General features: G+C 37.5%; 1 protein-coding gene across 1 annotated transcript in view; it reads right to left on the bottom strand.

Moving 5' to 3' along the window:
- Positions 1-17289, bottom strand: part of LOC144965696 (limbic system-associated membrane protein-like) — a 218312-nt gene that overhangs the window by 95371 nt on the left and 105652 nt on the right. Inside the window, exon 3 of the mRNA XM_078901292.1 lies at positions 5408-6151. Within this exon, the coding sequence (XP_078757418.1) occupies positions 5408-5711 (304 nt within the window). The 5' untranslated portion in view covers positions 5712-6151. The remainder of the gene's footprint in view (positions 1-5407; positions 6152-17289) is intronic.

Below are 17289 nucleotides of genomic sequence, written 5' to 3' on the forward strand. Positions count from 1 at the left end.
TCGAGGCAGACTGATATTTATGGGATGTTTTTTAAATTTTCCGTTTCTTTCTTGCTTTGTCTGGCACTGTTTCATACCTACTTTTTCAGATCGTTATCTTACAGAAGTCGTGCCTACTCCATAATTTCTCAATTTGATATTTCAATCAATGACTCCAAGCAATCACTTCAGTTTCATTACAAATACCGTCCTTTTTATTTGGTAAAGATAAAAACTTCTCTTGGGTGTGCACAAATCGCCAGGGACAATCATAATTATATTACAGTGCATAGCACTGTGAAAACGTAGAGTAGAACGTACCAACGCAAACTGGCAAGTGAGAGAGTACTCGGTTGCTTAACCAGTTTACTGGCCTACTACTGGAAAGATACGTATTTAAAAAAATTGGCCATAAACCTTGTCCTTCAAATAGCGATTTAAATGACCCTTATTTTGGCTAAAACTATCAAACTTGGGAAGACTAAGGAATACATCGCGAGGTCCCGGGTTTGCAAGTTTTTTACCAAGATAGGGCCTATTTTATTCGATCGATATTTGAAGGACAAGTTTTCTGGTCAAATTTTTAAAATACGTGTTTTTTCCAGAGTAAGGCAGTTAACTGGTTAATGAAATATACGGATCTTCTAAAATTGCCAAAATAAAAAAAAAAACCCAAGAGACACACAGGGGAAAAAATGAAATATTATCAATAATAATATTATTAACACCCTTAACAAAAATGGTATTGAAAAGGCTCAATTGGAACAAGAGTACAATAAAATACGACCCTATTTCACACCCAGGTCAACAAGTATAGAACATCGACATCGATCAGTGTTGTGAATGCATCCCCTATCACAGACCCCCCCCCCCCCCCCCTTTCTCTCTCTCCCCCCCCCCCCCCCCCCCACCCCCTTCCTTACACTTACTCTTAGAAATAGGATAGAAGATTCGATCAGATTCGGCCGGCAACACAATTATATTATAAAAATCTTGCTCTATAACAATCACATACACCTATGGTGATTATTCACCCTCAATGACTGCGCATGGGGTAAAAACAAACGTTTGAGTGATATCATCCATAATGTGTTACCATTTATTATAATTCTTTATTCTCCACATCAATTTGGCATAAATTGAAACTTGCGACTACACTCGGGATCGATCTCGGCCCCTTTGCGTGTGAAGCGAATACTCTACCAACTGAGCTAGTGATCAGTGTTTGATTTGAATGCATCCCCCTATCCCAGCTCCCCCTCCACTTACTCTTAGAAATAGGATAGAAGTTTCGGTTCGATGAGGTTTAGTTAGATACTCATCAGATTCGGCTGGTAACACAAATATATTATAAAAATCTTGCTCTATAACAATCACATACACCTATGGTGATTATTCACCCTCAATGACGGGGGTAAAAACAAACGTTTGAGGGATGTTATCCATAATGTGTTATTATGTGTTACAGTGAATGACATGATCAGTCGGATGGTGAAAAGGTTTGAACTGACATATTGCCAAGTTTAGTTAGATTGTCATTTTTTTTATCTATCAAAAATGAGTTCTTGTCATAAATGATTAAATCAATCCGGTTTATACATCTTCGGGAAATACCAAAGCTTTATTTCACTTCTAATTTTTTTTTACAGTTAGTCAAGTTGAAAAGGTATGAAATTTGAGAAAAGTTGCTGGATACCTTTCCCACACATCTGACCATAACTTCATGAAAGCTCACCTGATTTACTTCAAATAAAGATTAAAATGCTCTGGTGAGCATATTCTTTAGAAAATAAAAAAAAAAAATTGCCAATCCAAATTTTTCACCTTACGACTGATTATGTCATGCACTGACACATTTATTAGAATTCTTTATTCTTCATATCAATTTGACATGAATTGAAACTTGCGGTCTTAAATGGCTCACTGGGTCGTTTTTCTGAGTTCTCTGTCAACCCAACAGTGATTGGATAGTTGGGTCTGTTAGATCTGGCAGAAAGTACTATGCGATAGATTAGAGTCTTATCCAAAAGGTTGAAAGCAATTACTACTATCCGTTTCACGATACAGACAACGGGATAAACTCCGACTCTATGGATCAGATAATGTTTCGGATTATACGTGTTATAATAACCTTATATTTAGCTGTTGTTTGTTGGGGTTCTTTTTTTTCTTTTTTTTTTAGCTTGAGAATAGTTTTGAGCCAAAATCATCCGTGTTAAGTATTTTCTTCTTTATTGAATCAATTATGTTCAATTAAAAAAAAAAAACAACCCAAAAAACTTGAGTTTTATATAGAGCAATATCCACTAAACGTGCTCAAAGCGCTTTACAAGGGACGACACATGATTCCTGTTAGGCGATATTACAGGTACTCATTTTTACATCTGAGTATGGTGAGAGAATGTGAGTAAAGAGCCTTTTCCATAGACTCAACTATCCGCTGCCTAGAGCGGGATTCGAACCCAGGACCTTCCGATCTGAAGATGAGTGTTATACCACTAGACCCCATAACACACTATTTGGTTCAATCCTATTTATTTGTCATATTACGGCAAACGAATGTTTCATCATGGGATGAATTAATGTAGGACCTTTTAATTTGGTTCATTTTCCATCGACTCAACTATCCGCTGCCCAGAGCGGGATTCGATCCCAGGACCTTGAGATCTGAAAGTGAGTGTCATAAGCCGCACTATTTTGTTCATTACTATTTTGTCATAGTACGGTAAAATGTATTTCCCTCACGGGATGAATGTAGGACATCTTAATTTGGATAATATTCCACGGACTCAACTATCCGCTGCACAGAGTGGGATTCGAACCCAAGACCTTCCGATCTGAAGGTGAGCACCACTAGACCCAATAGCCGCATTGTTTGGTTCAATACTATTTTGCCAGATTAAGGCTAAAATGAAAATTTCCACACGTGATAAATGTAGGACATTTTAATTTGGTTCCTTTTATCCAATCTATGAGTTAACAATGGATCATCATTATCGTGATGTGATGCAATCAGACTATCACGTTTATCTTGGATAGTCTCCCTGTCAGAAGACGTCGATCAAGGTCAAATAGTAATTGTTTTTGGTTATTGCTCTTAGACGGGGAAAATTGAATCGGGTATCTCTCTCTCTCTCTCTCTCTCTCTCTCTCTCTCTCTCTCTCTCTCTCTCTCTCTCTCTCTCTCTTCTCTCTCTTTCTTTCTGTCTCTCTCTCTCTGTCTCTCTGTCTCTCTTCTCCCTCTTTCTTTCTGTCTCTCTCTCTCTCTCTCTATCTCTCTCTCTCTCTCTCGCTCTCTCTGTCTCTTCCTCTTAACACACACACACACACACACACACTCACATACATAGATACATACATACATAGATACTTACATATTATACATACATACATACATACATACATACATACATACATACATACATACATACATACATACATACATACATACATACATACATACATACATACATACATACATGCATACATACATACATACATACATACTACATACATACAACGATTTCTCTCTGCTTCTTCTTCTTCTTCTTCTTCTTCTTCTTCTTCTTCGTCTTCCTCCTCATCAACATCTCTGCTCTTCCTCCTCCTTCTCCTCCTCCTCCTGCTCCTCCTCCTCCTCCTCTTTTACCTTCTCACCCTCCCACTTCTCCTCTTCCTCCATCTATCCATCCTCCTCCACTTTTTCTCCCTTTTTACAAGCAATATTACATCGTCCATCACTGCCAATGATCGGTACCTACTCAATCCGAGTGAGTTCAGTGGGGGAACATCTGACTATGGAAATAATATGTGAAGTGCTGTACCCAAAATAAATCAACACGACGACTCAAATTTGCTTTGATCATTCTGCTGTACTTTGAAACAATGACGTATTCAAAAGTTTGGTCGGAAAACGTATCCTTCAAATAAGTAAAGTGAAAAAAAAAAGTAGTCATTCAGAGGCTTTAGGCCAATAGAGCCGGAGTCTATCCCGGTTTCTATAGCGTGAAACGGACAGTAGCAATTTTTTGCTACCTTTTGGATAGGAAGCTAGTCTATCGCAAAGTACTTTCCGCACAAATCTAACAGACCCATCTAGCCAATCACTTCTGGGTGGCCCGGGGGGGGGGGGGGGGTCAGGGGTCAGAAAATATCTCGACTGCAACCGGGATCGATCTCGGGTCCCTTTGCGTATGAAACGAATTTTCTAGCAACTGAGCTATCGGGACGATCCCCCCCCCCCCCCCGCCTCCTTTCAAATAAAGATAGACTTAAACGATCCTCATTACCAGAAGCCCAGGTTTGAGACTTTTTGACATGACATGAGGACGAGTTTTCTGGCCCAAATTTTGAATACATGATTTATAAGGGAATGTCAGCATTGTAATCTAACATATTAGGTTTGAATGGCTATGTGGTCTTCTGGTATGACACTCATCTTCGGACATGAAGGTCCAGAGTTCGAGACCCACTCTTAGCGGCGCATAGTTGAGTCCTTGAAAAAGGCTCTTTACTCACACTTTATCACCGTATTCAGGAGTAAATGAGTACCTGGCCGTTAACAGCGTTGTGTCTGTCGGAAAAAAAACGTTGTAATGTCGCCTAACAGGCTTTATGTCGTGTCCTACATGTTAAGTATGGCTGTTGTCTGGATATCCCTTGAGCTTTGAGCACATTTATTGGATATTACGCTATATAAATGCTCCTGGGTTTAAATGCTTTAGATTAATAAGCCCACTCTGTCAAGGTGGAGACGATCAACAAAATCTCTCAACTGCCAATTCTCGCCGTCTTCCCTCTCTTTCTTGTTCTTGTGAATTTCAGCAATTAATTCCAACTAGGTGATTTATTGCGCCCTAAAAGACAACTTTCTTCCGTATATAATTTCAATTTTGTTTTTAAAAAATAGAGGCGCTGGTAGCAGACAGGTACTCATTTTACACCTGAGTGCGGTAGAGAATGTAATTAAAGAACCTTTTCCTAGGACTCAACTTTGCGCTGTACAGAGCGAGAGTCTAATAACGGACTTACCACAAAACCAATACAGTCGCATATTAAATGTCCTTTTGGCACAATCGTATTACTATCATTACTTCTAAGGATTACGTGGGCGAGGTAGCCGAGTGGTTTAGTCATTGCACTGTGACTTGAAGGTCCTGGGTTCGAGCCCCGCTTCTAGTACTTTCATTTTATTTCCTTGGGCAAGAGTATTAACCTCCAATTTGCTGACATTGGACAACAAAGGTGATCCCCGTTGACATCATGCGTTTTTTTGATGGATTATCTATAAAAATATTTTAGAAAAAAATAAATAAATACAATATACTTCATGAAATGCCTAGACGACTGGCTCTAACGATTCCGCTCGGAGCAAGAACGTACTTACTTATCCGTGTTCAATTCTATTTTCAAATCTTTTTTGACTTACCTGATGCAAGAGATGGTAGAATGAGTAGACAAATCAAAAACAATGTGTAAATCCATTGCTGAGTCCGGTGGGGAATAAAACACGTCCGGTATGGTGATAATGATGACGATGACGATAATAATGATAATTTCGAATTAATCTGCGAACGATGTGATGTACGACTGTGATGAGAATGAGTTGTTGCTTCTGCTGCTGCTGCTCCTGCTCCTGTTCCTGCTGATTTCGTCGTCTCTGTTGACGTCGCCGCTGTCGGCCATTTCCGACGCCAGTGTGTTGAAAGTGATATCCATTTTTGGACACTCATGGTCACATTGTAAGATAGACGTAGCGCGTTATCCAGTTATAGAAATAACACATTTGAATCGTCGCGAGATAAAAACTGATATCCGTCTGATAAAGCCGCCATAAAGAAGATAATCATTGAGCAAAAGAGTTGAATTTGAGACTCACATAATTTACGAAGTCAACAGTTTTAAATATAATAATAATTCAGAAAAGAAGATAAGTTGTGAAATTTATAATAGAAATTTAGACTGAACAATAAATGAAGTGCTAAAGAATACAAGTTTTGGATAGAACGGATGGTTTGCGAGTAAGCACACCAACACCTGGATAATAATCGACACACATCCAATTTAATGAGGCTTTATTTAAAATAACAGTTGCTGTTTTATTGTGATGAAAAATCCACTGGGTCACGTGCTTCCTCGTTAGTCAGGGGATGACAAATCAATCCATTATTATCTGAAAAATGAAGCAATAAAAAGACAATGAGTGAACAGCGTAATGGATGATATGCACGCTCGCGCATGTGTATGTGTAATTGTATGTGTCATTGTCTTGTGTGTGTGTGTGCGTGTGTGTGTGTTTCAATGTGCGTGCGTGTGTATGTGAGTGTTTTTTAAATGAAAAAATGAGTCTGTTTTTTGTGTATGTATGTATGTATGTGTGTGCGTGCGTGTGTGTGTGTGTGTGTGTGTAAAAGTGTGTATGTTTGAGTGATCGTGTGTATTTCTGCATGGAAAAACTGAGTGTGAATGTGTGTATGTGTGTGTATGTGAGTGTTTGTTTCTGTGAGATAAAGATTCTGCGCGTGTGTGTGTGTTTTTTTTTTTTGTGTGAGTAAAGTGTAATGTATATATATATATATATATATATATATATATATATATATATATATATATATACGTGTGTGTGTGTGTGTGTGTGTGTGTGTGTGTGTGTGGTATTCAGCCAAATACCAACAAAACACCCTGTCTGTAGAATTTTGACCGAAAAAAAACGTTTCATTCAAGCCTCGATCGGTTCAAGTGCCGCCCATCCCCCTTTCAACCTGTCAATCAAACATGACACTTGAAGTAAGTCACAGGTCTTAGACTTTGTGAAAACTTCTTGGGTTGGGAGTTGGGGGGGGGGGGGGGGGGGGGACGTGCACACATATATGCAGGTCTGACATCCGAACCCACTAATGGGCCTAGTTTAAAATTGTTGTAATGGACAATAATTTGCGTCATTTTTTGAGATTTCCATTACAAGAATGAACCCATAATGAATTGGGTTGTCACACCTGTGAATATGTGCACGTGGGGGGTATTTATCATCGATATTTGAAGTATTTATATTGTGGTCCAATATTTTGAAAAAAAAAGTGTTTTCTTATTGCATTATAGTAATATATTATGTCGAATGGATTCTGCCAAAACTAATAACAAAAGTCACATTTGGTATTTAAGAGGAATAGGCAGACCACAAAACAATTAACGCCATTATTGTCGTAGTCCCGAATAAAAACACATTTCAAACAATTTAGCCAGAAAACTCTCCCATTAAAACATCGATCTGTTAAAATAGCCTTGCTCATCTTGTCAAAAATTTTGAAGCCTGGGATTTTGAAGACTATATTGAAGTCTGTGAGGCTATAAAACGGTTTGAGAGTTTTTGACATGATTAGGGTCATTTTAATTGATCGATATTTGAAGGATGAGTTTTCTGGCCATTTTTGTTTAAAACATGCTTTTTTTCAGAGTACAGCAGATAAGCATGACATTTTATATTCGTTTTACAATTTACATAAATTACTGTCTGCGACACTGCACAATAACAATATTACACGTAGAATTCATACCGTGGAATTTTATATACCTGGATCTGTTTTATTGTTTAACGCGTTAGTGAGCATACGACTACAAACCATAATGGGAAACAGTAGTCGGGCGGGTCGTAACACTTTCAACTCTTCCGGTTCCAAATCATTGGAAGTGTATAACCAGTCTTCCAGAGGACCAACAATGAAAAGGCAACATATTGAATCTTAAAGCGGCATTAATATTTTTAGAAAGCTGTAGAATTAAGCGCTTCTCATGATCGCGGGTATAAAATGGAGGGGCATGATGCCATCACCCTGAAAACAGAGGATCAGGCAGTTGTACACTGTAGGTATCCAGTCCTCTGAAGGACTGGTTTCACATGTCCACGGAGATTTGAACCAGTATTCGACATCACATTTTTGTTCTCTATTTCTATATGCGGCTATGTGGTCTTGTGGCGTGACACTCTCTTTCGGATCAGAAGGTCCTGGGTTCGAGCCTCGCTCGGCGAATAGTTGAGTTCTTGGAGAAGGCTCTTTACTCACATTCTCTCATCGCACTCATGTTTAAACTGAGAACCTAGCCGTTAACAGCGTTGTCTCTGCCCGAAAAAAATGTAATATCGCCTAACAGGCGTCATGTCCTACATGTTAAATGTTGCTATTGGCCAGGGACCCCTTGTAAAGTGCTTTGAGCACGTTTTGTGGATATTGCCCTATATAAAAGCTCATTAATTTAATTTTGTATGTCACCCATCATCAAGCCAGTATTATGTCGATATCAACTAAGCGTTGAAAACTGAATTCATAGCCACCAATATAAAACTTGGCATAAACCTGCAATACTCTAGAAAAACAGGTGTTTAGAAATTTGGCCAGAAAAGTCATACTTCAAATATCGATCGATTCAAATGGTCTCATCTTGTCAAAAACTCTCAAACCTGACACTTCAGCGAGGTTCCAGATTTGAGGGTTTTTTCCAAGATGAGGTAACAACTAAACTGGTTACATTCACACGGTTTTGCTCCACGAGGAAATAAGACAAGTATTATGATTTAAAAAAAAAAAAAAAGAGAGTGAGCAGGTTTTGAAAGAACTCAATTTTCCACATCTTAACTTGTGCGGCTATGTGGTCTAGTGGTATAACACTCGCTTTCGGATCAAAAGGTCCTGGGTTCGAGCCTCGCTCTTTACTCACATCTCTCAGAGGGCTCAGGTGTAAAATGAGAACCTGGCCGTTATCAGCAATCTCTCTGTCGGAAAAAAAGTGTAAAATCGCCTAACAGACGTCATGTCTCGTTCTACTTGTTACGTGTTGCTGTTGGTCAGGGATCCCTTGTAAGCGCGTTGGGCATGTTAAGTGGATATTGCTCTATATAAAAGCTCAAGTTTCGTTTTTCTTAATTACTTTTGAAAGTCAACCCCTTTAGTAAATTTTCAACCTCTTTACGACGGACATAATATCGCTTAGTTACGATGGGTGACGCATCCATAACACAGACTTTTTATTCCGGTCCGCCACAAAATATAAAATTATTATATTAACTACAACTGTGTCACCAGGTTAGGAAGCACATGCCTGCCTCTCATAAATAAAAGTTCAGCTTTACATAGAGCAATGTCCACTAATCAAAGCGCTTTTCAAGGGGTCCCTGACTAACAGTAACACTTAACATGTAGGACGAGACATGACGCCTGTTAGGCGATATTAAATTTTTTCCGACAAAGACAACGTTGTTAACGGCCAGGTACTCATTTTATACCTGAGTCCTGTGAGATAATGTGAGTAAAAAGCCGTTTCCAATGACTCAACTTGTCGCCGAGCAAGGATCGAGCCCAGGACCTTCCGATCCGAAAGAGAGTGTCATACCATTAGACCACATAGCCGCACCTTTCCTGTCATTGCTGGCAGGCTCTGGTTCAATCGTGCTATGACAATAATACACTGCACTCTCTCAATGCTGGCAATCTCTGGTTCAATCGTGCTATAGATAGTATGCACTTGTCTTGGAAGCTCATAACATTGCCATCCGGAAGTAAAACGGACCAACACACAAAACTATGTGTAACCATGAACTTTTATAGTCTGGATAATACAATTAAGTGAGCGTTACTCATAAACGCGGATGGCAAAAACCAATAACAAAGACGAGATGACGTCATCTTTGTTCTATCTATAACAATCACACAATGCATTCTCTCAATGCTGGAAAAATCTGGTTCAATCATAACGTGACAATAATACAATGCAATCTCGACCTATTCCTTTAATCTCTTTTAATTGGTAGCAATTAGGATAATAATAAATTACCGTAAAACTTCAGAATGTGAAAAACATCCGCGAATTAATATTGCGCTAATAAAAAAAATCCAAGTAGTGTAAGTACTTACTTGACGGTTTAATAACCCACATTACTATGGGCTCATTGTTGTAATAGTAGTAGTGGAACGAAATTGACGTCACTCAGCTCTTTGTTATTTTGTTTAGACACTTTTTTAATGATTAATTCTCACTAAATTACATCAACCAGACTATAAACGTTTAAGGTTACACATTGTTTCGAGTGTTGGCACGTGTGTGATAGTGAGTAATTCACCTAAATGCTCTCAATACTCTCAAACCAACACATTATTCTCGAATTTTAAATCAAGCTGATAATGGAAGCGATCTATATTAATTTATGTTTTCGTCCAACATAGTCATCGACCACATATTGGACATTTCTCAATAAATGTAAACACGCTGCTTTGTTTATGAAAGTTGTCAGGATCTATAGATAGTTCGAAGATGACGTCACTCAAGTCTTTGTTATTGTTTTTTGCCATCCGCGTTTATGAGTAATGCTCACTGAACTGTATTAACCTGACTTTAAACGTTCATCGATACACACAGTTTTGTGTGTTGGTCCGTTATACTTCCGGATGGCAATGTTATGAGCTTCTTAGCCAAGCGCATACTATCTATATTAACTTTCCATGTGCTCGAGGTCATTGGTCACATTGCAAAATGTGATCAAAGTGACCCACATATTGAAAAGTGCTCACAGCTTTCGAAATATCTCACATCACGATTGGTCATTTTGTTCAGTTTGACACATGTGTATGTTTTTACAACTTTCATAAGCAAAGCAGCGTGTTTACATTTTAAAAGAAATATCCAATCATTGTACAGCAACAAATCATGTGATTGATGCCTTGGTTGGACGAAAACCTGAATATAGATCGCTCCCATTAGGCAAAGCAAACGACAAATTGAATCTTAGATAACCACGCCTCTCGGACAGTCGTCATAATCTAAACGATGACAGTGGTTGATAAACAGAGCAAACTACACAGGTTTTACTATCGATAGTATGTGTCTAAGTCAGATACCCACTGTTTTACAGCTTGATTAATAAAACCGACACAGAAATAATCTGTTTGTAAACTTAAAAGTAGGCTAGATGATCGAGAAAATCGTGTGATGACTAGTCATCTATTTGGTGGTATGAAAACAATAACAATGATCGAATTCATTCACGTTATTATTTATAATTAACCAACTATGTTTGTCCGAGCACGTGTGAAGGTGTGTCTCAATATTCCACGTTTTCATTGGTCATAAATCTACTGGTTAATTGTGACGCTGGATATTTCTAAAACTGTAAACAGGTTTCAATATGTGGGTCATTTTGAGAACACTTTACAATGTGACCAATGACCTCGAGTACATGGAAAGGAAATCTAGATCATCCCCATTGCGTTCAGCAAGCAAACCTGCATATTATAATAATATGTGCACGTCGGAATGAACATGAAATTCTACGTTCACATAGAAAACTTCTTTTATCACATTGGCCGAAATGAACTAGATGAATAGATGAAAACAAACAATGAGATTAGGGTTAAAATGTGACATCTCGTCTCAAAACAGTATTATGTCGGGTTGAACCAGATGTCAAATACGTGATTTTAACCAATTAACTGCCGTACTCTGGAAAGACACGTATTTAAAAATTTAGCCAGAAAACTCGTCCTTCAAATATCGATCGATTTAAATGACCCCCATCTTGTCAAAAACTCTCAAATCTGGGAATTTGCGAAGTCTTCATAGAAATCCCAGGTTTGAGAATTTTTGCCAAAAAGACGGCCATTTAAATCGATCTATATTTAGTGGACGAGTTTTCTGACCAAATGTTTAAATACGTGTCTTTCTAGAGAATGGCAGTTAACTGGTTAAGTAACAATGACTAGAAAGGTGAGTTTTTCATTCTTGTTTCTTTGACAGACTATTTTCATTACTCTCAATAATACATGTCGTATCGTATCTTTTAAGAGCTAATTCGTTCTAAAATCCTTTAGAATGTGTTTTGTCAAAGTAAATAAAAAATCGTATCGTATCGTATCGTTTAAGAGCTAAAAGTTCTAAAAAACCTTTAAAATGCTCTGTGTAACTTACATGCATAGATACAATTTGTCAATTATATAAACAACATTCAATGTTAATTGATAAAAGGTTGAGTATTAAATATATAATTCATAAATAAGTGTCATATTCTAATTTTTGGTACTATGAGTATCTCTATTTCAATTCATCTGGCATGTCCATCTTTGTACATTCGAGAGTTTCAAATAATTGATATACAAAATACAATAATATCCAATGTTGTGTTACATTACTCATCAAAATCAAATAGTATGTTGGTAAGTTCTTTATCAACGGCAATAAAAAAGATATCAATTGAATAGTCTTCAACAGTCGTAACGTCACTGCCTTCCTAATGACGCATGGTTACTTAGTAACACTGGCTCTAAACTATCGGAACAATGGCGGACGCTCGTATGAAATATTTTCCCGGCGAGCATAAAAGCGTATCTAGAAGAAAAAAACCCCATAAATTTGATCATGTTTTGACTTTTACACATTCTGATCACAAGGCTTATGAAAAGTTCTAGCCAGCATGAAGAATAAAAAGTAATGATTTTCTTTGTTTAGAACCAAGATGGCCGCCGTTGCCGGGCAGTGTGACATCAGACCACTGAATCCAATTAGAATTCTTAACCCAGTTACATATTCTCTTGATTAATGTGATTTTGATAATCCAAGTCAATCTAACATAATTCTCGTCTTGTCACAAAGGTCAAGCGCCGATAAGCTCAGTCAGTAGCCATATGAGTGACCGTGGAAAATTCTATTCTCGACGTCGTGTCTATAGGTAATACACTAAACACACTTTACCCAACTCTGCTCAGGTGTGAATAGGTGCCTGACTATAGGCAGTTAAGGAGAGTGGAATAATGTTAGTACAAAAAAGTACGTCTAACATGCGACTGGTACCATACGAAATGGAAATATGGTTTCATATTATGGTGTTTTGGGAGAAAAGATAAAACGTGATGAAGCGCATTGAACATGGAAAATAGGTAAAAATGTGCTATCTAAATTTTCATATTTATCATTTTAGAGAGATTGCTCTCATTGGGCTGGTATAAAGTAAAATCATTATATTGTCATACAGTATTCATAAATTAATCATAATTATTATAATGAAGAAATGATAAACGAGCATTGTCTTGCTAAATAATTTTTATTAACTGTGGTATTAGCGTAATGGTAATCAAAAACCCTGCGAAATGGCCAGGCTGTTGCACAGAACGTTACGCCTGCATCATTTCATTATAATTCTTAACAAAATAACCCATTAAAAACGTTTCTATTAGAAGCATTTATTAGTCATCTTTGAAATTTTGAACTGATTGAACTATAGATAGTATACGATTTGATAAGAAGCTCACATTATTGCCATCCGGAAGTATAACGGACCAACACACAAAACTATGTGTAACCTTGAACGTTTAGTCTGGTTAATACAGTTTAGTGAGAATAACTAATAAACGCGGATGGCAAAAAGCAATAACAAAGACCTGAGTTATGATTACAATATTTTACCGTATCATTTGGGTGAGTATGGCCACTCACTTTGGGTTTGTACAGTTGGTAAAGAAAGGTTTAAATCAAGATTCCAAAGTTTGTCACACAATGTACTGTAAATGTTGCTGCTCGAAGCTTGAAGAAATAAATAATAATGTGAAATTGATTGTAAGCTTCAATTTAATTACAAAAACAGATCTGTTTTTGTAATTAAATTGAAGCTTACAATCAATTTCACATTATTATTTATCACACAATGTATAGAAAACAGTTTGTATTTATTTACTCTTTTTTTTTCTTCACATTATAAGATACAAACCCCGATAGGACATTTAAATCACCATGTACTTTCTTATCGTCGGGGTTTTTTGGGGGTTTTTTTTTTCTTCGAAGCCAACAAGATCCGAGTATCGGACAACATTCTTATTCGCAACTCCCGAACCCGATCAGAGTCAGGTGTCAATATCAGCAGAACACAGCGTGGCTCTGCCCTTTGTAACCGAAGTATTTTCCTTCTGAATCGAAGCTCTCTCACAATCTCACAACAATGACTGCCATATTTGACAAAAAGGTTTTCCAGTTTATATATATATATATATATATATATATATATATATATATATATATATATATATATATATATATATATATATATATATTTATATATATATATATAATATTATTTATATATGTTATATATTAATATAATTAAAGAAAAATAATTATGCCTTTTCCGTCACGACACCATAAGATATCGTCGCCTAGGCATTCCACGAAGGAATATAGATAATTCACCAAACAAGATGTCTGATGTCAACAGGAATCACCCGTGTTGTCTAAGTGAGCAAAGTGGGGGTTAATAATCAAGCTCAAGGAAAAAAACGAAAGAGCCTGAAGCGGGGCTCAAACCCGGGTCATTCCGGGTCACAGTGCAATGCCTTAACCACTCGGCCACTTCGTCCCCCATAGTAATATATCAATACATAAATAAATATATATATATATATATATATATATATATATATATATATATATATACACACACATGTATATATATATTATGTATATATAGTTAGAGACTAAACGAGAGTCGGGCCCAAGGGGCCGTTATATTTTAGTCTGTGACTTTCTCAGCAACTTCACATTATTAGAAGCAATTTTCTCAAGTCCTTTACCAAAGTCACTGACTAAGCGCTAGTTATCTTGTATAAGATGCCCTGGCAATTGGATTCAATAGTCTGATGTCACGTCGCCCAGCAATTCGAGCAGCGTGGTTCTAAACAAAGAAAATTGGTACGTCTTAATCTTCATGCTGGCGAGAACTTTTCAAATTTTATGTGATCAGAATTTATAAAAGTCAAAACATGATCATATTAATGTTTTTCTCCTCTGGATACACTTTTATGCTCGTCGGAGAAATATTTCATAAGGGCGTCCGCCATTGTTCCGATAGTTTAGAGCCGTCATGACCGTTGAAGCCAACTGATTCCATTCTCATATTAAAGTTTTCGGGAGTTCTCACTGTTTTCATAAATTTCAGTCCTAATCTGTAGATTTTTGAATTTTGATGCATGTTCTATAATCTGATTTACAGGTTTAAATAAACATTTTAAAAAGAATTTAATGTCCGTGGAAGTGAATGTCGACACGAAATTTCCGAAAATCATTAAAAAAAGGTAGATTGTTTTTATTGCATGCTTTTCGTTGCTATAGATAGAACGAAGATGACGTCACTCTGGTCTTTGTTATTGTTTTTGCCATCCGCGTTTATGAGTTATTCTCACTAAACTGTATTAACCAGATTATAAACGTTTAAGGCTGTAGCCTTAGTTTTGTGTGTTGGCCGTTATACTTTCGGATGGCAATGTTGTGAGCTTCTTAGTCAAGCTATAAAGATACAATTTCCAAACTTACAGAGCATACTAGCCCATAAATAAAGCTTTTTACTCTCAACTTTCAATATTGTCGTCTTTAAATCAAGAGATAGATATATTGCAGATTTTCAGGTTGCGCTTTTTTGTGCCAGGCGGGATAAGGATTGCCACGTCATCAGATAGAATACAAAAACAAACAGGTCAATAAACGAACAATTGGATGGGTTGAATAATAAACAATTATTGGCTTGCCAAAGTAATGGGCTTTTTAATAGCTAGCCCTTTTTTGGTTCGTAAAACAGCTCTCTCATGAATTATAAATTATTCTTTTGTAGTGGAAAACAACAGCCTGCGAACGCGTGGAGGACCCCCCCCCCCCCACCCCCACCCCCACCCCCCACACACCACGGGTAATGGTCACGGTTGGGTTAGTATTTCGGACATGAAAAACGTTGAGTTGCTCCGCCTGATGAACTATCATACAGCAACGTGAATCCATTTGAATCAATTCTAAAAAAATGTTATAAACAAAAAGAAACAACAGCGTCACACGCTGGTTTCGATCTACAATTCTTCAAGGTTTGTTTCAATCTGTGTTTTGAATGGTTGCTGCCTTTGTTATTTATTGTTCTTTCACTAATCTCAGCGTGAGTCAATTGTCTCTCTTCATTCGCACACGCTTCAATAGCGTTGAAATAATAACCGTTGCAAGGGTGAGTGGTTTGTCTCTGACATTGGAGTGAAAGGGGATCAGTGACAATTGCCTGTTTCTTTTGGTTGTTACTGGTTCCGCACGCATTGTTTTTGTTCCGACAAGCGCACAGATAAACTCGCATGCACGGCACTGTGCACGTGAGCGAGCATTGTTCAGGTAATATAAAAAGGGACTGAATAAAAAATTGTTAAAAAATGGGCGTGATTCAGTGGTTGCGATCGGATGATTCATATAATCTGATCTTGTAGCCATTATGCATTTTTTCCTTTCGTGTAACGACAAGCTCTGGCAGAAAGTCATTTACATAGTAACGCCATCGTTAGCGATGCGGAGACCATCGTAACAAAATATCATAAACAAAATAGAAAATAAAGAGCATCTTTGTAGCTAAGATTATGCTCTCTCTCTCTCTCTCTCTCTCTCTCTCTCTCTCTCTCTCGCTCTCTCTCTATCTATCTATCTATCTATCTATCTATCTATCTATCTATCTATCTATCTATCCATCCATCCGTCTATCTACGAGTACATGGCTCACTATGTCAGTCTGTGTCTGTCTCTCCGACTCCTTCTCAAATCCCCCCCCCCCCCCCCCAATCTACCGCTGTCTCTTTCTCACTCTCTTTCTCTCCCCCCCCCCTGCCCCTCTATCTCTCTCTCTCTCTCTCTCTCTCTCTCTCTCTCTCTCTCTCACACACACACACTCTCTCTCTCTCTCTATCTCTCACTCTGTCTTCCCGTTTCTCTCTCGGTCTGTCTGTTGTCTGTCTGTCTCTCTATCTCTATAAATCTCACTTTCTCTCTCTATTTCTCTCAAGATGTGTGCGATATTAACGTATCATATTTCTCCAGGCCATCACTTTATTGCATTGAAAACGACACCCTAGCAACGCTGTCATAAACATTCACTACCGCATTTACGTAATTTTTATTGGCTAAAATTTGACGTTGAAAACAAATCCACCCTCATAATCCCGATAATGAAGTCGTTCTGATGAACAGCATGATAAAACAGCCGTACTCTTAAAAAACACATTTTTAAAACATTTGGCCAGAAAACTCGTCTTTCAAATACAGATAAAATGAAGATGACGCCACTCAGATCTTTGTTATTGGTTTTTGCCATCCCCGTTTATGAGTAAGTCTCACTAAACTGTATTAACCAGACTATAAACGTTCAAGGTTACACATAGTTTTGTGTGTTCGTCCGTTATACTTCCGGATGGCAATGATTTTGAGCTTCTAAGCCAAGCGCATACTATCTTTGATCGATTAGAATGACCCTCATCTTGTTAAATG

Source organism: Berghia stephanieae, chromosome 2, assembly GCF_034508935.2.
Source record: "Berghia stephanieae isolate SIO BIC M18660-M18661 chromosome 2, UCSD_Bste_1.3, whole genome shotgun sequence".
In the NCBI taxonomy this organism is placed as follows: Eukaryota; Metazoa; Mollusca; class Gastropoda; order Nudibranchia; family Aeolidiidae; genus Berghia; species Berghia stephanieae.